Below are 21,070 nucleotides of genomic sequence, written 5' to 3'. Positions count from 1 at the left end.
GAGGATTTTAAAGCTTACAAACGTGCTTGTGCCAGACGTTTGGCAGATAGGGCCAGGAATGCTTCTGCGGGATCTGGTCCATCTCCCGCTAAAAAACAATGTTTAGATCGCCCCACCCTACCTGCTCGCCGTTCTAAATCTCCCGTCTCTCCTGACGAAGATTTTATGGACGCTTCGTCTGATTCCTATTTGTCTGAGAATGTTAAAAGGCTTTTGGGGACACTTCCCTCACCTAGCTCAAGTTCTCATGGGCATGCAAGGGTGGTAATGACTGATATTTCCTCTACACAAGATTTGGAACGGAAGATTTGCGATCTACTTTATCTCGTAGATCCGTTTCTTTCAATTCCAGGTGGTCTTGGGGCAACTTTCTCATTTCTTTGTCTATCTACTTTCCATGCGGCGCTGGGGCCCTTTGAATTTATCCTCATGGGAAGATAGATTCAAGGCTGAATTGTTTCGTCAACCGTGGTCGGGAGATACGGTGTTCAGTGGGTCTATTGCAGAAGTCGCATCCAAAGTAGACCGTCTTAATCAGTTTCAAGTATCTGTAGATCTGTTGGAATTCAACTTCAAGACTCTAAGCGGCACCGTCGGAACACCACACATGGGAAGATAGATTCTTTTTCAGGGGAATATGGTGTTCACCCCTTCCAATCCAGACCTTCATGACTGTTTGAAAGACAAGGCGTCTTCTCAAGCACGAGGCAGGGGCAGGAAGCCTTTTCATGGTTCCACTTCACGTCGCCCATTTAGACCCGACGCTGGAACTGGAAGTAAAAACTCCAAACAGTGACTTGCAGAAGTCAGAGCTTGGATTGGTTCTGCCGGTTCCGGCGATTCTGGTGTTCGATTCCCCTGTAGGCAGGAGGTTAGATCTGTTTGCTCCCAACTGGGAGTTTCTAGGGGATCCATTTGTCACAATGACTCTTCTTCACGGCTATCGAATGCCTGTTGTCGGGGAACCACCCCTCACCATTCAACCTTTGCAGCGAACGTATCCTCAGGATCAGGCTGCAGTCCTTTCGTCCACAATCTCAACTCTACTGGAGAAACATGCGGTAGAACGCTTCGATCCGGTGTGCATAGCTCCAGGATTTTCTTGTGCCAAAGAAAAACTCAAGCAAGATGCGTCTCATATTCAATATGAAGGCGTTCAACACTCATTTCCTTTGACCGCCACCTACGGCATCCAACCCTCATGAAACCAGGGCATTGGCTTCTACTATGTCGTTGCATAGTAACTGCTCGTTAACTGCTATAATGGAGGGTTGTTTTGGGCGTTCTGACACTGTATTTTCGTCTCATTACCACAGAGATGTGTCGGTGATGGATATTCAAGGCCTTCATCAGTTTGGACCACTCATCCTTGCCCAACAGTTGTCAGCGGCACAACATCACAGATTATGAATTTCCTTGTGCTACGATGCTATATGGATACCCATTAGCGCAGATGATCACCAGTCGCTATCGTTTCTGCTTGTGTACAATCTGAATAAATCTGAAACTTATTTCTGTTTTGCGTCTTTGATTCTTCCGGGATTTAGATTTCTCCTCTCATTTTATTTTGAGACTCTGGAGAGTCGCCACCTCACTTACTGTCCTCTGCTCCACGGAGTAATTACGTCAGTGAAGTGAGTCCTTCTCGAAGTGTTACACTTCGTAGCGTTCATGCTCCTAAGTACCTATACACATCTATGTGATCTTACTGTGGTAAGAAGTGGAAGTCATAAGATGATGTTGTGGTACTGAACGTTAAAATTGCAAGTTTTTCCGATTCAATTACCCTTTCACCCTCCACGGGACGGTGTCTGTGGGGGTTGTTTCGAAGCAGGGGCTGGCCCGATACTAGTCGTTAGACTTTTATTACGGGAGTACCTTGGAAATCTTGGCGATGCGACTGATTACACTCGCTAAGCTGCGTCCTTTCACTTTCGTAAAGGTATTGACTGAACACCACATTGCTCGGGAATCCCGGTCCCTGGGAGCATTTGTGCTTAGTAAGTCTATGGGTTCGAACTAACCCTCGCACGTAGTAACTTTGGTAGTTATTGGCCTGCCTTGTAGTTGTTTCCTACGGTTGTTTCGACATAACGCTTAGCTGTTATCACTTGAACTTCGGGTAATCTATGACACACCTTCCAACCATGGGATAAGTGCAAGTCGTGAGATAGGATAAGTTTAAAAATTTGGAAATTTTAACTATCAATTGTATATTTATATACTTATCCTATCTCACGCGATAAAGTCCCACCCTACCTCCCCACTACTTAGATTACCACTGTTCCAGTTTTGTCCTTTTATGGCTCCAAAATCGAGAATGAGTATGGAAGGTGATCACGTGGGTGAGGACTGCGCATGCCACGTGCTGTCACGGACTAGTGAGCATGGCTAAGGCAGGAAGGCATGCACAGCACGGGGACAGGGACAAGGAAGGCCTGGAGCAAAGTTAAATTCGTTTCCACTCATGGTCAAATGAAGAGAGAGAGTTGCAAGTCGTGAGATAGGATAAGTATATACAGTACAACCAGAAATTATTGAGAATTTAAAGATTGTAAAAAAATTATTTTTTTCACTCATTACTCACGTATTAAATGTGAATATTAGCAGAACATAACTTCAGATTCAAAGACAGGTGAACAGTTAGTATTTTGTCAAGTCACCATGGGCAGCAATGCAGGCTTCAATGCGGCGGGGCATACTTACTTATTAAAGAAGTTAGAAAGTCGTGGTCCATGCTGTCCCAATATCGGACCACCTCTTCTTTCATTTCAGCAATATTTGTCAGATTTTTCTTATTGACACTTTCCTTCATAAGTCCCCAAACATTTTCTATTGGATTTAGGTCAGGGCTATAGCTTGGCCAATCTAATAATGTCATATTTTGGGTCCGAAACCAGGCCTGTGAATGCTTTGAACGATGTTTTGGGTCGTTGTCCTGCTGGAAAATCCAAAAATTTCCATAGAAATCAAACACACAGAGGGGCGTTGCCCCCAACACAGATATGCCACCCCACACGTTAAATTTCGGACTGTACTTTGGCCGTTGATACAAAGGTTTTTCAGTTTGTTTGGTCCAGAATTTCAGTGTATTAGGAAACAGCCACACAGAACTTTCATCTGAGAAAATCACATTGTCCCAGTTAAAATTTCTATGCTGTAAGCACCAGTTCAACCTTCGCTCCTTTTGTTCAGGTTTCATGATCAGTGATGGAATTCCTCAACTTTTCTGCCAACCCATTGCATGCAGCTCAGTTCTAATTGTCTCCTTACAGACAGCCACAGTTCCTCTATCAATCATATCCAGCCTTAAGTTTTCTAAACTCCTTCGTTTGTTTTTAGAAACAAGAATACCAAGCAGCCTCCCTGTCACCGACAGTCAATTTTCTGGGCCTACCTGCGCCTCCCTGGTGCTCAATGCCATATCCATTTGCAATATTTTTCAAAACACGATAAACAGTGGACAAAGGGATGCCTGTTCTACTTGAAATCACTTTAGCTGATCTGATGTCCTTCTTATAATACTCTAAAATCAACTTCCTCTTCTCTAAATCATCCATACTGAGGATCACTGAAAATGTCGTCTGCTAGCAAGTAAACAAAGGGGGATAACTCTTCACAAACTAATGAAAAAGGATTAACGGAGTTGTCTCTCTTGAATGAAACCAAGCACTTGATAGCTGGTCAAGGTTGTTCTATACTAGAAATCCAATTAAACATATTCCTAAAATTCTCAATAATTTCTGGTCATACTATAAATATACAATTTATAGTTAAAATTTCCAATATTCTTTGTTAAATATGAAAATTCTTTGGAAAGGTTAATACTAATTTTTGCATCGGGTTTTGGGCAAAATACTAATTGGGCTAAATTAGGGTTGGCATCTCTGATTATCAGGCATGGCACAAGTGGCAAATTGAACTTGTCTGTGAACTGGATGGTAGGTTTCCGTGGAACATTTTTCTGAGCATTGTAGGTTGATTGGATGAAATATCCTTGATCAAGTTTAATGGTGGGTTTTCGATGATTCAGTAAGTTGGCGTTAGCTGAAGTCAGTTTGATTGTTAGCAATGGTGATGTCATTGAAGTTGTGATGACTAGGGTTTGATTTGATGCAACAGAGATGACTGATATGTTGTCGAAATAGTCAAGGAAATATGATTATCTTTCATTCTTGATGGCTCAGGTTCTTCGGCGATATAACTCCTGTCCACAATCAGTTTATTATAAACTGATGTCCCAAAAAAACTATACAACTCTCAAACCTAAAAATATCGAATCTGAAAAACTAGGTGAAACAAATTTAATGTGAAATACATAGCCCAAAAAAAACGCAACAATGTTGTATGCAGTGTATGGTCACCGCGGTGCTCCAGTGTTTGTTGAATAAATCGTCATCTTTTCAAAAATTTGAAAAGCCTATCTTGTGTAGTTTTTACTGTCGACTTCATCTGTTCTTTACATCAGTTTATGTTCCAGTGTTCTGTTATTTTCTTGACATGTCATCTTTTGAGGTCAATAAATTTGATTTCATATGCGTCTATCTTGTGTAGTTTTTTTACTCCAGGTCGACTTCAATCAGTTTTAAAGGGTTTTTGACATCAGTTTATATATAACACATTTCGCTGTCGGGATCTTTGACGTTAACGGTTATTTTCTTCCATTATCATGGAGAAGGTTTTTGAGGCTGGACTGTTTGTTTCAGGAGGGTGATAGTTGCTGCAATGGTTCTGTTGACTATTTGGACTGGATAATGGTGTAGTTCTACAAAAACTTTCTTCCGGTGTTCAATTTCTTGTAGATATGTTGATATGTTCTTCGCTCATTTAAGACCCGGGTTCGATTCCCCACATGGGTACAATATGTGAAACCCATTTCTGGTGTCCCCCACCGTGATATTGCTGGAATATTGCTAAAAGCGGCGTAAAACCATACTCACTCACTCACTCTTCGCTCATCTGGTTGATATTCAGATGATGCCATCAAACCACCGTGTACACAAAAACAACCCATGCAGATCAATACATCTCAAACCATCTTCCGCATTGTGTAGATGGATGCTCATGTTGATCACTGGATTGTCTGGTTCAGACTCAATTATTTACAGACCACTGCCATATAGCTGGAATATTGCTGAGTGAGGTCTTAAACAACAAACCAACCAACCAAGTGTATTGAAATAGAAGAAACAAGCTGATTCAAGGTGAAATAACGTTTATTTCCAAAGTAAATTTAATGTAACAAATTTGCTAAGTCTACAAAATAATTTCTCTAGATCTAGTTGTCCTTCAAAGAAAGTTATCAAAACCATGCTGCAACCTCCAGGTACCCCATATCTCATACAAATGAAACTTAAATAAGCAGTTACCATGGTAACAGGCATTCTTAAGATTGATTTATTTACTGATTTAGTGAACAAAATTTTACAGATGACAGAAAAGGCATCAGTGTAATTTTCAGGTAACCATTGTAATACTATAAAAGTTGTGATTGGATTTCATAGATTCTGAATAAGTAAGGTAATTACTTTACAATCCATTTTGTACACAAACATAACTTTATTCTGACCACTTTCATCACTGACGTGACTTCCTGAACAAAAAGTAGATGTGAATCGAGACAGATATCAACTAGCAGTCGTAATTGTCACACTTCTAAAAATGCCTATCAAAGACGTCGTTACATCAGGTTTAATTTTTGCAGAATCCAAAGATATTTTATTTTATCCTGGCCAGAGTGTTAATGATAGGATTTACACTTGGATTGAGATCAAAATAATGCTACACATTAAGCTATCTTCTTTACTGTGTGGAGCATCTGTAAAGTTCTGGGTTTAGTCTTCGGTAACCCTTGCTTGTTATAAGGTGACTAATGTGATCGGTTGGTCAGGCACGCTGATTCATGTCAAGTTTCGTAGAATGATGCTCTCGTCAATCACTGGATTGTCTGGTCCAGATTGGATTATTTACAGACCACTAAAATGCAGCTGGATTTCAACACAAAACAAACAAGAAACAAATACAAATTGAAGCATCTGGGATAACCTGCGTTATAAAGTTTCTGAAAAATAACATCAGAACATCTTTTTATGCTGAAACTAAATACTACTTGTCATAAAACTGAACTGAACATTCATCCCATCATCCCCATCTTCTCAATTAATTTGGCTAACTGGTGAAAATCTATTTCTCCAACCACCTTTGACCTGATACCACATCTTTATGAATAAAGAAACAACATATTCTTTCAAGCAAATAATGAGGTGTTTCATAAAGTGATTTTCATAAACAACAGTCAACAATGTCTATACTTTGCTAAAACAATACATAAAATACACGCAACAACATTCAAATGTGAAATTCTCAAACTTTAAAATATCAATATATCTATGAACATGGACAGTTGAATACAGCACAACCTGAAGATGAGCTAGTCTTTCCTATTTTTGCGGTACAAAATTTAGAAAAGTTACAAAAATATTCTACTGTGTAACAATTCATTGAAAATGTCTATTCTGGATTTTCTGTACAGTGATATTAAAACAACTATGGGTTTTAAGATTTTAAGGGAAGTAAAACTGATTGCATCTTCTTAAGAAATCATAAAAACAGGTTCCAACAGTTGTTTGAAAAACAATAAACTTGTTTTATCTTAAACAATACATTTGTTTTATCCTAGAAAGACTATAGCTCCAGAAAAGCTTTTAGTCTCAAACACAAAGTCAAATAAGCTGATTTTGGGTAAAGTTTTTTTAAAAGGAGACGAGTCAAGTTTCATCTGCAAATCTTGTAAAAGTGTTTTGAAATCCAGGATCTTGTATGAAGAGGGACAGACATTTTACATATTTTGGCTTCGTTTAATAAAGACATGTGAACACATCAAAGCTATTCCAATGAGGCAGGCCTGTTTCTATTTGAGACTGAGATTCTCTTATTATGTTCAGATGAATCTCATCTTCATTTCAGCCAGTAACTGTGTGAAGTGAAATCATTCAGAAGACGCTTTAGTTCTTGAATTTAGTGCATGGTATGTTAAAGATGGTGATTTGTATTCCTATCAAATAGAACTATTATTTTTAAAAATTCCAAATCTGATCTTGCTCCTCGAAGTATAAGCATTCGACAAAAGAACATGAGTGTCTCCAGAATTATTCTTATCTGGAGTCACCAACCCTGAACTTACTCTGTAAATCCTGAACTTAATCTGTTATCCCCACCCTTAATCTCGAACCCCCAACCCTGGAGGTCCTACCCAACTCCAGAAATCCCAAACTTAATTTGGAATTGGTGACCCACATCCGGAACCCTCACACCCAATTTGGAGCTCCTAAACCAAAACCTGTTTCCTCAGGATCTCCAACTTACTCTTGTATGTATTTACTAAACTGAATTGGATTATTAAATGTGTGCACAAACAAAACACAAAAGGTAAAAATGTAATCTTATCTACCAAATTTGGGGAGGTTCAGAAATAGGAAACCAAAATATTTGTTTGTTTTGGCTTTAATCTAAATTTTATTGTTTAATAATTTTACATTGATGGATATTTGCACTGATGCACTGATTTTTATGTTACTGTACTATGGATTAATGGAAGTCCATTTCAACCCTTGAAATATAAGTCAGATTATATCAGAGCTGATAATAGCAAGTTTACATTAACATATGTTTTCAAATAGTGAGGCAGGTCAATGATATTTTGGCAAATAAACATGACAAAGTGATACATGGCCCAGCTGAATGTCATACAAACAAACGCTTCTAGTTATATTGTTAGTCCAAGTTACTTTCGCGACCAACTCATATTTTTCCGAGACAACCCAAATAGCAACTCCATATTTTTTTACGACTATTTTTGTGACGGGTTCAATCTGAGCTCAAACAGGTATAGCTAAAAGATTTGTGAACTCGTGTAATGTTTCACATATATTTCCCCAGATATCATAAATATTACACCTGCTTTCTAAAACACATCTCACTTGTACTGATAAACAGTATGATCAAGCACAACTGTATTTTAGGGATGATTTTAGATACATGTACACAATATGTGTAAAATACAAAAATTCCAAAAGGATTCTTTGACTGAAGTACTTGCAATCATACACACATTCTGATTGGTTGGTCAATTATTACATACATAATACATAGCTTTCTTCAATAGGAGGGGGACGAGTCTTCTTGCAGACTGGTTATGGAACGGGGCGAGTGGCAACGAGTGTAAATGATCAACTTCCTGATGGTAATGTAAGACAAGTCTAAAAATATTGTAGAATTCGTTAGGTTGTACTTTCCTGAAGACTAATAATCAATATCGGATGGCTTGGACGTGGCATCCATCCCTGATTCGGCTGTATCTGAGGTGTGATGACAGTTCAGTTTTGCTTCGATGGGTAGATTCGACCACATTGTTGTTGGTTTATCGGAAGTATTTGTGATACGCATATCCTCCAGCCCCTGCGGCTGATAACAGTGTTGTCACGCCGAGAAGTTTCAACAACCCAGGGACTGATGGAGCATTTCTTTCCCAGAAGGAGCTGTCGAATGGCCGTGGTTTCACTTCCTGGAAAAGAAAAAATGACAGATTTCTTCAGTTATGTTTGATGAATTTGTTTATAAATCCTCCCAATTGTATACATTGATGCTCATGCTGTTGATCACTGGATTGTCCGATACCGACTCAATTATTTGCAGACCGCCACCACATAGCTGGAATATTGCTGAGTGCATCGTTAAATAACAAACAAATATGTCTACAAATGCAGTAAACTAAGGTTATCACGAACTCAGGGGTGTCTTGTTTAGTTCATTTTTACAGTAGTTCATTATAACAGTAGTCCATTATCATTAGGGTTGTGCAATATAACCGGTTTACCGGTTTAGCAGGCAATTTCTTCGCCGGTCTAAAGTTTCCCCGGGGAGAATCTGGCCTAGGCCAAACTTTCCCCGGGGAAGTTTTGTCCTAGGATATTCTTACCCAGGGAAAGTTTGGCCTAGGCCAAACTTTCCCCCCCAGGCCAAAGTTTCCCCCTTATTTAAACTAGTATTTTTTCATTCTGTTTTCTATGAAAAGGGGGGAGATTCTGGACTAGCTAGGCCACTTCTTCCCCACCCTTGTTCCTATATCAAAAGGGGGGAATTCTCTAATCTAATATTTGTTGTATTTATGTATAATGTAGTGGAACATTATTTACATAAGCTTGTTTACTAATCCATAATCACTTTTGGTGAATGAAACATGTGTCAGACAATTCCATGGCCCAAGTATACCCCTTTTAAAACCTTGTCTTTTGAATATAGAATAAGGCAATATAGTGGAATGATAGATGATACAGCATTTGATATAGATATTGTGTTGGGTTGCTGTTGTGTTGATGTTTATGTCTGCTTCCGACTGTTAAGTTGATGTCGCCAACATGGATGCCATATTTAAAGCCATGAGTGAGGGAATAAAATTTTGAATGGATATGGACATCCAAGTAAAAACTGGGACTTTAGTTAAAGTTTCAAATATAGTAATGATTTTGAGATAAGCCAATTTGGAATAAGTAGGGATAAGTAAATTAATGAAATATAAAAATAAGTGAATGATAATATAATGAGTGAGTGAGTGACTTTGGTTTTACGCACACTCAGCAATATTCCAGCTATATGGCGGTGGTCTGTAAATAAAGGAGTCTGGACCAGACAAACCAGTGATCAACAGCATGAGCATCAATCTGCTCAATTGGGAACCAATGACATGTGTCAACCAAGTCAGCAAGCCTGACCACCCGATCCCGTTAGTCGCCTCTTATGACAAGCATAGTCGCCTAATTATAACGTAAACATTCCCTCTGGATTATGGTAGCCTTATTCCTGTGGATTCACAGAATACATACAGAAAATCAAAAGAAATTTTAACACTAAGTCATAGCTATTCCTAGTGGTATACCTAATCTACCCCTGAGTTATCTCCCTTGATCCTGACGTCACTGTATTGTTCTCCTAGAACCCTTCATAATTTTTCTAAAAAACAACACATCAATGACATCTAAGGATAAATTCGCGGGGAGGACACAGGGTGGGAACCTATTGCGATACGCTGATCGAAAACCTGTATTTTGACATGCATTCGCAAAACTTTGTAACACTCGGAAATCTTCGGATATTTCCTTGTTTCATTTGTGCCAAATATTATTTACATTTTATTTTGTCATGATTAAAAGTTTTTATTAAAGCTTAATCAAGCATAGTGATTTTGTTGTGTTTTTGCTTTCATAAATCAAGCATTAACTCGATTATAAGTAGTTTTTGTTAAAAAACACTTCTTGCAATACATATCGCAATATATGCTTTCGCATTGCAATATGAAAATTATCTGCAATACCCACCCCTAGTTATAATGGTAGTTCGTTATAATGGTCGTTCGTTATGAGCATTTTGACTAACCTATACAGCAAGTGGTCAGGTTAAAAACAAAACAGTTTGTTTTATCCGTTAATTATAAGTGTGTTCATCATAAATGATGTTTACTAAAGTGCTACAGCACTTTACTTTGAAATAGTTTGAAATGTCAACAAAATAGCCAATTAGTTGCCGTCAGTAGCCAAATTGATGAATTAATCTCTTGAACAAATTCTGTTGTCAACATTGACAGGAAGAAGTATGTAAAGTTTCATCATTATGGGAGATGTGGTTTTTGAGATGCCAAGTAAACAGACTATGACTTTCATTTCCAGTGAGGTGATCTAAAAGGTCTTGGCACATGGGTGCCATTGTACAAAGTGATCTTAAATCTTAACATAGATATAAGTTTGTCTTACCGCTAAGGTTGTTAAAACACTGGATTGCTTGGTCCAGACTTGATTATTTACAGGCTGCCATCATGTGTTACTGTACCCTCAACGTAACATTTTGCTGCAAATTTTGTATAGATAGGGATGTATTTTTACAAGGCTTTCTGATTTATGAGTTAGATATTGTTTGTTTATGTTTGGGGCTGTGCATTGTAATTGAATTTTAATATTTTTATAATACAAGGTAATGTGATAGTGAGGTTCCCTAATAATTGTGGAGGAAAAATCATATAATTGTTTTTTTTCGAGTTTAATAAATGTTTTATAAGCATTTCCATCACGTCTGTTGTGTTGATATTAGCCATGTTGGTGGTCAAGCTGAAGTTGTGCGGCAGTGTTGTACACGTGCGCAGTGAAGCGGTGACGCATTTTCAATCCAGGATGGATAGTGTCTAATTTTATTGTTTGTCTAATCAAATTTGAGTATTTCACGTAGTCATGGTAGAATGTCTTTTAGCGGCATTTAGACTGACTGACTGAGTTTGGTTTTACGCCGCTTTTAGCAATATTCCAGCAATATCCCGTGGGGACATGATCCACACATTGTACGCTGGTCTCCGCTGACAAGCCAAAACCACTAGAAACAAGAAGCTTAATGATCCATAAAAAAAGAAGCTATCTATCAAATATCTTGCCATCATGTTGTTGGAATATTGCTGAGAGCAGTGCTGTATACTCAACCAATAGATGAACATCTTACCGCATCTTCTGGCTCTGTCTGCCAGATTTGGTCAGCCCTGATTTTGCCCATGGTGTGGAGAATCTGGGAACAGAAAGGGATACAGCATGAAAATGAAACGAGATACATGGACAAATTCTCTAGGTTTGCATTGTCCGAACATGATATGCTAGAGTTACGCACGATGTTCTGGTGTTGTACCTGTTCTTGTGCCTACACGATGCTCTAGGGTTACATTGCTCTGTACATGATATGCTAGAGTTACGCATGATGTTCTGGTGTTGTACCTGTTCTTGTGCCTACACGATGCTCTAGAGTTACATTGCTCTGTAACATGATATGCTAGAGTTACGCATGATGTTCTGGTGTTGTACCTGTTCTTGTGCCTACACGATGCTCTAGGGTTACATTGCTCCGAACATGATATGCTAGAGTTACGCATGATGTTCTGGTGTTGTACCTGTTCTTGTGCCTACACGATGCTCTAGGGTTACATTGTTCAACATTGAATATCATAAACAGTGAGTGAGTTTACTTTATGTCACTTTTAGCAATATTCCTTCGATATCACGGCGGGGTACACCAGAAATGGGCTTTACACATTGTACCCACGTAGGGAATCAAACCCATGTCTTTGGCATGACGATTGAACGCCTTAACCACAAGTCTACCCCACCGCCCCCACAAGCAATTAATTGTCTATGTGTGAAACATAACTAAGCCTGTCATTCAACATGAGCCAACAGTATTCAAGTTGACACTAGGACAAGCTACCTGATGAACCAGCACTGTCTCTCACACATTGCTGCCGTAAATTTTACAACAGATGTCATTCATTTCAGGCTTTGAATATAACTAGTAGTAAACAACTAACAAAATATTAAGAATGATGACAACAACTGACATGTTATTACAACCCATCAGAATAAATATAGGATATTATATGAGTGCCCATGTCGTACAATGTTTACGACACGAGTGCCTAAATGTTGGTATTTCCTGAGCGAGAGCGAGGGATATACCGATATTTAGGCACGAGTGTTGTAAACATAGTATGATACAGATACAAATATAATATTCTGTGTATTGCCAGTGTTCGAAATAAGTGCCTGCCCGCTAGCAAAATGCTAGTTGACCTTTGCTCGGGCCTGTCAAAAGTTGCTGAAGCTGGCCCGCCTGGCTAGTGATAATTTAGGAGCTGATCATGTCCTCAAAAACACAAACAAATAGTCAAATGCACGTTGTTACAAATAACTATCTAAATCGTAAGCAGTAACGTCATTGGTCAGATTCTGAAGTGCCAGAGTATGACCCCAATGAAGCCATTCACCACTGGTTGAAAGTAAAACCCAGGCGGCTGAGGAGGGTTTAGTATGTCTCACAGTCCCTGAACCACATTATTGTCCCTAATGCCTAGCCCTCCCTGCAGTACTAAAGCTCTAAATGAAGCAAGTCTAGATTTTCTCAGGTTCAGGTTCCTGAATCTCTGGGCTCACTGGGACTCCTTTTCAATTTAAATGGGTTTATTTGTTACTATCAAAATTATATATATTTTCAGGGACTAATCATTTTTCTAGTCTGTTCTCTAACCAGGAATAAACAGATACAAGAACAATGCTCCATGTAACTGCTGTGCGGAAGATGCTGCTTAGTCCTAATGTCTGTGTCCTGTTCGTACACAATGGACCAGCACTCAAAGTAAAGTCAGTCGACTTCCTGACATTGTGTCACTGACGGGAAATACAATAAAAAGGAGCCCAGGGACTTTCTTCATTTTCAGAAGCTGTGGAAATTTAGACTTGCCACATTTTCTAGACTTGCGTGGGATTTCTTAGATACATTTGCTTCAGGGTCTGTATGACAGACTATCATTCCCAGTGAGAGTGGACAATTGCAGTCGTTGAGTTTGCAAGATGCGATTCATGAGGCCAAAATCACTTTTAGATCTTTAAATACATTAATGATAACAAGTAAAGAATAGAAAACTTAACACGTCATTGAAACAAATGCCTAGTATGGATTGACATACATGGGTAGGGGGTACGGTTTTATTGGTGTCGGTGAGTGACGTTCCCGTCAATAAAAGCTGCCTCTAAGATGACCACCGCTACCACAAGTCAAATGTAGTTAAGTTTTGAAAGCAATCAGGAACTGTTTATGAAAAAACCCCATCAAGTACACCTGTGCAAACATACAAACTTGTAATGTAAGCAACAAACAATTGTCGACAGCACGCGTGTAATTTACGTTAGGTCAGATTGTATTACCCACAACTAAAAACTAGAAACTGTTACAATATCAAATTGAGTGAGTGTGTGAGTTACAATTTAGTCACTTTGGCAATATTTCAGCCATATCGTGACTAAAACAGTTAATATGTAACTACTTTATAATGTTATAACAGGGGTTCAAAATCTTTTTAAAAAGTCACTTGCCACTGGGCAAGTGACTTGAAGAAAGTAACTTGTCCTGACTAATTTTCCACTTGCCCCGCTTTTATGACATAATCATGATGTAATTATGAAAGAAGAAACCAACATGGTATTTGATGTTAATGCTTACTGGACTATTTATTGAAAAGTGATAAATAGCAAAGAAAGATAACTCTACTTTATTATCATTGCGACTGACTGACTGAGTTTGGTTTTACGCCGCTTTGAGCAATATTCCAGCAACATCACAGTGGGGAACACCAGAAATGGGCTTCACACATTGTACCCATGTGGGGATTCGAACCCGGGTCTTTGGCGTGACGAGCCAACGCTTTAACCACTAGGCTACCCCACCGCCCTTATCATTGCGAAATTTAATAGCTACATTTTGAGCAGATATGGAATTTAATCCAAGTTTATTTGCAGTTTGAAACCATATGTGGAAATTATCTAGCAGCCCACGGACAAGTAAGATACCATTATTTGATTCCCCGAAATGAAAACTGACTTGTCCCGGGCGTCGGGCAATGGGATGTTTGAACCCCTGGTTAAAATATAAAATCTGTCGCGAAAGGACAGTAAACAACTAGCATATCACAGTTAGAGATTTAAAACTAGCATTGAACTTAAAATCATATACTATATAGTACAATACAATATAAAAGCTGGCTATAGATAACAGCAACTGAAGGTAGACCACCATACTAGGGCCATGGGGACTTGCAGTACATTAGCTTCCTGCTTGGGCCCTAGCTGGATTTACATCATCCCTTCAGCTGTTAGCAATTTAGATGTAATTAACCATACATTAAAAATACACATATGCTACGATTAAAAAAGTGGAGAGTTTAAATTTACTTTGAATGTTTTGGGACTTACGTACCCTCTCAGGAGGACAATAATTTTACAGTGTTACAATACCAAAAAATGAATGATATAGTTTAGACAACAAGCAGGTTATGTCTACGAGAGATACAGGTTAGTTGTACACAGACCAGTAATGTTCGTTTTAAAGACCGATTTTTTAAGAACGTAATCATACGTGACCGTTATTGATATTGTAACTTTGCTACGAGGCATTATGAACCAACATTTCCTTCTATAGTTTAATACAGCATTGACGCAGACAGACAGCCTCAGAACCCGGATGATCACTTTAGATAAACAAAATGTAATTTAAGTTTTGTAATTTACGTTTAATTGACAGTTATAAATGGTCCATGACGTTACACGGGAAACCCCAAAACACCAACAATCACGTGTTGGTAACCGAATTTCTGCATGCGAGCAAAGCAATGCTCATTCTATGGATTCCACTGTCGATCATACCACTTTTTGACCCTAACGTAAATTACGAAAGGTGTTAGGTAAATTTCATACAAATATTTCTTTCGGAATCATTACTTAAGATGATAAAACGATTTAACATGTTGATGAAATTGAAGCGTACGTTTTGTCAACTATACAGATTGTTCTTTGATTTACCATAAATGAGGTTAGATACAAAAGTAAACAAATGTTTTATTCCAATGTCTCACTGTGTAATTGTTGCTTGTAGATATCTCAATGTTGCACGACTGTCTCGGACATGTTTTCAGAAATATGTTACATATCTGTAGCAAAGATTTTTACTGTTTTTGTCATCTGTGGAGTTTGATCGAAATTCAGTCTTTGAATTTAACATGAAAGTAAGTTACAACATAATATACGTCACGCAGTAGAACTGTAAGATGGTAAAGCCAAAATATATTCATTCCCATTTTGTACCGGTATGATTCCATGGCGTTTTCTTGAAAGGGAACGTTTTATTTTCAGGCTTCTGATTTAATCTTCGATACAATGTAAATGTGCTATGCGTGGTTCAGTCAATTCTGGATCTTGAACAGGTATTATGTGGCGTCAACAGTGTGACATATGCTTTACTGAGTACACATTTTTTATGTTTTTCAGATGTATTAATTGTTTCTTTATTCGATGTTTGAATCAAAACAAGAACAAAAGAGTTCATTTTCTCGTGGTTTATGTTGGTACTACTAGTTACCCATGAATGTAAATTACTTGGGCGCTTACAGGTACCTTACTTCAAACTAGTGCTGCAAGTTTAATAATGTTCACTGAGTGCTGAAAAAGTACAGACTGTTCATTTACAAGTTGTAGTTTTGGAAAATAACTTTTTTTTGGACTGAAGTGATTTTGGTTTTTTTCACTATCCTCTCTGAATTGTGCAGTTTCGTTGGGAATGATTAGATGACTGAAGTCCGTAAGATAATTTAATATGAAGATAATTTGAAAATATATGGGTATTCTTAGAGTGTGTCCCATCAATGTCAGAGGCTCAGAGTTAATAGTTTGAAACAATTATTTTGTGAAATGAATATTCTAATTATTCTCATATGTGCTGTTTTATTGTCTATAAATTACCATGAATTAATCGGGCCAGTAAGGTATCTGAAGGTCTAGTGACATATTTGGGCCATTAGCCCCACCTGCTAGTGACAGTTTGAATCTATTTCTAACACTGTTTATTACCGAAGTTGTCAAATTGAAAATAAACCCAAATCTGCTTTCAAACATAGGCTGGCTACGCTGCCGCATGTAGAACGCAAAGTCACAGAAGAAACGTGACGTCATTGCATTGTTCATGACGTCACACCACCATAACAAAGTGATATTTTGCCCTAGGGCATCGTATGAAAAATATGAACCCCTATATTTTCGCCCTCGTAGGTAATAAAACACAATAGTTGTTCCGAATGTTATATAAACTCAGACACATTTTGAACCAAAACATACTATTCCTTTGAATCCATAATTCATTGTAAACCAAAAGTCACTGTCAGGGCTCCAGATAAGGGCCGTATCGGCGTATGTACGGATATAAAATAGGCACGATACAGTAGGAAATAATTTTAGAAAACGTAGCAGATACGCACTACAGCAATGGTGTAGGGTCTTAGAATCATTTAGAGACGAATTTTTTTTAAGTATTGTTTTATTGTTTATTGACCTGTTTAGATAAGAGATCAATGTTGTGGTGCATATAAGAACGAAACACAAGATTACTGATACTTCTGTAAGTCCAACTTGTACTCCTAATTGTTTTCCAGTACTCCACTGTTGAAAATATAAGGAGTACGTACGTACTCCTGATGTTGAAAAATTATCTGGAGCCCTGCACTGTGAGCTGTAATCTGATTGGTTGAAAAACATGATCGAATGGTATTCGATTCCTGAAAATTGCAAGACTATTCACTGTGTATTGACACGTACATTTATCATCCAAAACTGTGTTCCACAGGAGATATCGCTTGTGTGAGATCAAACGATATCTCCTAGGAGATATCGTTTTGACAGTAGATTTTGTACAATGCCCTGACAATGCTATGACGTCATGTACTTGATGACATAACAATGCTATGACATCGCTGTACTGCAAGTCTAATGGCAGTACCATGTTCAGAGGTGTACATTTTCATTGAAAATTAATGAAGAGTGATTCTGGATGATAAATAGAATTCATTTCGAATCTTTCTGATATCAATATATCAACACTCGTTGATAAAGTAAAAATATCCTCGGCAAGCCTCGGATATTTGTAACTTTATCAACTTGTGTTGATATAATTGATATCAGAAGACACTTGGGTGAGATTCTCTATATATCGCACACAATTGTATTGTTGCGTCATCAGCTGTGGTGACGTATTTCAAATCATATTGTCACGTTAAGTCCAGATGCTGCAGATGCAATTCTACATGCTACCATGGGAACCCGCCGAAATCGGCGGCTGATGAAACTTTGCTGATGTACCCATACTTGATGTCAATGAGTGCAGACACAGTGTGTGGACCTTTTGGTTTACTTTTGTGTTTATAATGTCGATAAACATCATGTGTTGGCCAATTTCTGTGTGTTATTGAATATTTGAAGCGCGGGAATATTTCATTATTCGCCATCGGTCCCAAATGAATTCCCATGCTTTAAATACTCAATAACACCGGAAATTGGCTAACACATGATGTTTATCTCCTAATTCACAGTTCCACATGTTCATGTTTCAAATAATATTACTAGTAGTAAACAACTAACAAAATATAAAGAATGATGACAACAACTGACATGCTATTACAACCCATCAGATTAAAACAAAATAGTTGTTCAGAATGTTATATAAACTCAGACACATTTTGAACCAAAACATACTATTCCTTTGAATCCATAATTCATTGTAAACCAAAAGTCACTGTGTTCTGTAATCTGATTGGTTGAAAAACATGATCGAATGGTATTCGATTCCCGAAAATTGCAAGACTATTCACTGTGTATTGACATGTACATATATCACACACAATTGTATTGTTGCGTCGTCAGCTGTGGTGACATATTTCAAATCATATTGTCACGTTAAGTCCAGATGCTGCAGATGCAATTCTACATGCTACCATGGGAACCAGCCGAAACCGGTGGCTGATGAAACTTCGCTGATGTACCCATACCCGATGTCAATGAGTGCAGACACCTGTGTGGACCTTTTGGTTTACTTTTGTGTTTATAATGCGATAAACATCATGTGTTGGCCAATTTCTGGGTGTTATTGAATATCTGAAGCGCAGGAATATTTCATTATTCGCCGTCGGTCCCAAATGAATTCCCATGATTTAAATACTCAATAACACCCGGAAATTGGCTAACACACGATGTTTATCTCCTAATTCCCAGTTCCACATGTTCATGTTTCATATCATATGACTTCACTTCCTAGTCTAATGTACAGTGGAAACCTGATAAGTAAAATTTCAAGGGACTTGCCAAAATTGTTTACTTATCAGGTATTTTACTGATCTAAACTTATCAAAACCTGCAAATGACAACCATATGCATGTATATGTATACAGCAGAATAACAGATAACATTTGTAAGTACAGTTGTCAGCGTATTGTCAACTGCATGACGCCAGCGAGCTGTAAGTAGGATGTTTGTTTGACTGGAGACTGACACGACTGCCCCTCATGTCGGATTATGTGGTGATCGCTAATTTAGTTATCCAGTCTCTTTTGGTAAGTACTTTACTTCCAGGGACCGTGAGAAGACGTTTAGTTAAGCAGTATTGTTTACTTATCCGAGTTTAGTTAACCAGACTCTAATAGTGATAATTAATGAAGAAATTAGCCGGGACCAAAGAAAAGTGTTTACTTATCCGGTCTGTTTCGTTAAGCGGTCTTTACTTTGGAGGTTTCCACTGTACCTTCATATCATGGAATAAACATGGTCGTCATACTGGTTCATGTCTCGCGTTCATCATTAGGAGAAATTATGTAACACATGTTACGAAGTTAGCGAAAATAGGGAACTTTTCAACTAACAACATGACAGGAAAGTGTGAACCACAAAGACCAAAAATAATTGCAGGCAATTGTAGACAAAAAATTAAATGAATGACAATTCCGCTACAACCCCCCAATTACCAACCAACAATGACAAATGATGGTCCAGTGATCGAGTGTTGCACGTGATGTTAGAGTGTTGAATACGATCTTTGATTGTTACACAGGATGTTTGAGTGTTGAATATGATGTTCAAATGTTGCAGATAATGTTCCACTGTCGCGTGTTGAATATGATGTTGGATTGTCACACAGGATGTTTAAGTTGCACATGATGTCCAAATGTTGCACATAATGTTCCACTGTCACATAGTATTTCTTAGCGTTGCACATGATTTTCAAATATTGGACAGTATATTCCTTTGTCACACAAGATTTATGAGTGTTGCACAGGATGTTCAGTTGTCACACAGGATATTTGTGTGTTGCTCATGATGTTCAGTTGTCACACAGGATATTTGTGTGTTGCTCATGATGTTCAGTTGTCACACAGGATATTTGTGTGTTGCACAGGATGTTCAGTTGTCACACAGGATATTTGTGTGTTGCACATGATGTTCAGTTGTCACAAACGATATTTGTGTGTTGCACGTGATGTTCAGTTGTCACACAGGATATTTGTGTGTTGCACATGATGTTCAGTTGTCACAAACGATATTTGTGTGTTGCACGTGATGTTCAGTTGTCACACAGGATATTTGTGTGTTGCACATGATGTTCAGTTGTTGGACATTGTGTTTGAGCGTTGCACATGATGTTTCAGCGTTGCATGTGAAGCTCCTCATGATGCATGAGTTGTTCACAGGATGTTCTTCTGGGACAAATAATGTTCTCCCATTACACAGGATGTGTGTTACATACACTGATCTAGAGTCATGCTGTCATTCTAAGGTTAATACACATAATGTACCAGCATCCCACAAGATGCAGTTAAAAGTCGTCTCCTACCTCTCTGGCAGCCCGCTCCCCAGCTTGCACTGCGCCGTCCATGTAGCCGGACCACTTGGTTGCCGTCTCGGTCCCAGCAAAGTACATCCTGCCGATGGGCTTCCTCAGATCACTGAAGAATTACAGTATATATAAAAAAAGTGATGTGATGCTTGCCAACACCCTCTAAATTCTGGTCAAAATAATTTCTACCATGCCCAAACTTTAAACCTGTTATACCAATCTTGATTTCCCGTCAGACCCAAGTGGGCAAACGGCAGCGAACTTGGATGTTTTCTTTCTATCAGATGTACCAAACAGTATCATGATTCTTCATCAAAAAGGGACACAAAGGGCCCAGTCATGTCGGGTACCGCAATTTGTTATGCATAGTTGCTTCTCTTTGCATGCCACAAATCTATTACTGTTTGAATCCCAGGGTTCCACCAATTACATTCAACACCATGCCCAAGTTTATGAGTTTAAATAAATTAGTAAAGACCTTGCATGTATTTCCAACCACATTAAGCTGACACACTGTGATATCACTTGTACACAGTTCGAAGCAGAGTCAAACCTAAGTCACTCACTCACTCGCAACTTTTCACTGAGAAAAAAATAAACTGATGAAAAAAGTAAGGACTTCACAGCTGTTTTAGATCATCAGAATGGGGCAACTACACATAAGTAACAGAAAAATAGAGGGTCCACTTCAGGGCCCGTTTCTCCAAAGTAAAGTCTAAGATCTAAGTAACTTTTTCTCAGCATTATGCACCTCCTATGTTACAGCATAGGAGATTTGAATGCTACG

The 21,070-nt window shown here is 38.3% G+C and overlaps 1 protein-coding gene across 1 annotated transcript in view; it reads right to left on the bottom strand.

Moving 5' to 3' along the window:
• Positions 1–5,198: 5,198 nt before the first annotated feature.
• The window catches only part of LOC124253219 (amine oxidase [flavin-containing]-like), a 90,356-nt gene continuing 74,484 nt past the window's right edge, over positions 5,199–21,070 (bottom strand). Inside the window, 3 exon segments of the mRNA XM_046686944.1 lie at positions 5,199–8,563; positions 11,539–11,601; positions 20,281–20,392. Coding sequence (XP_046542900.1) covers positions 8,420–8,563; positions 11,539–11,601; positions 20,281–20,392 — 319 coding nt within the window. The 3' untranslated portion in view covers positions 5,199–8,419.

This window comes from Haliotis rubra, unplaced genomic scaffold (genome assembly GCF_003918875.1).
Source record: "Haliotis rubra isolate DU_JTF1 unplaced genomic scaffold, ASM391887v1 Scf535, whole genome shotgun sequence".
Lineage (NCBI taxonomy): Eukaryota > Metazoa > Mollusca > Gastropoda > Lepetellida > Haliotidae > Haliotis > Haliotis rubra.
This window is presented reverse-complemented; position numbering and strand designations above follow the sequence as displayed.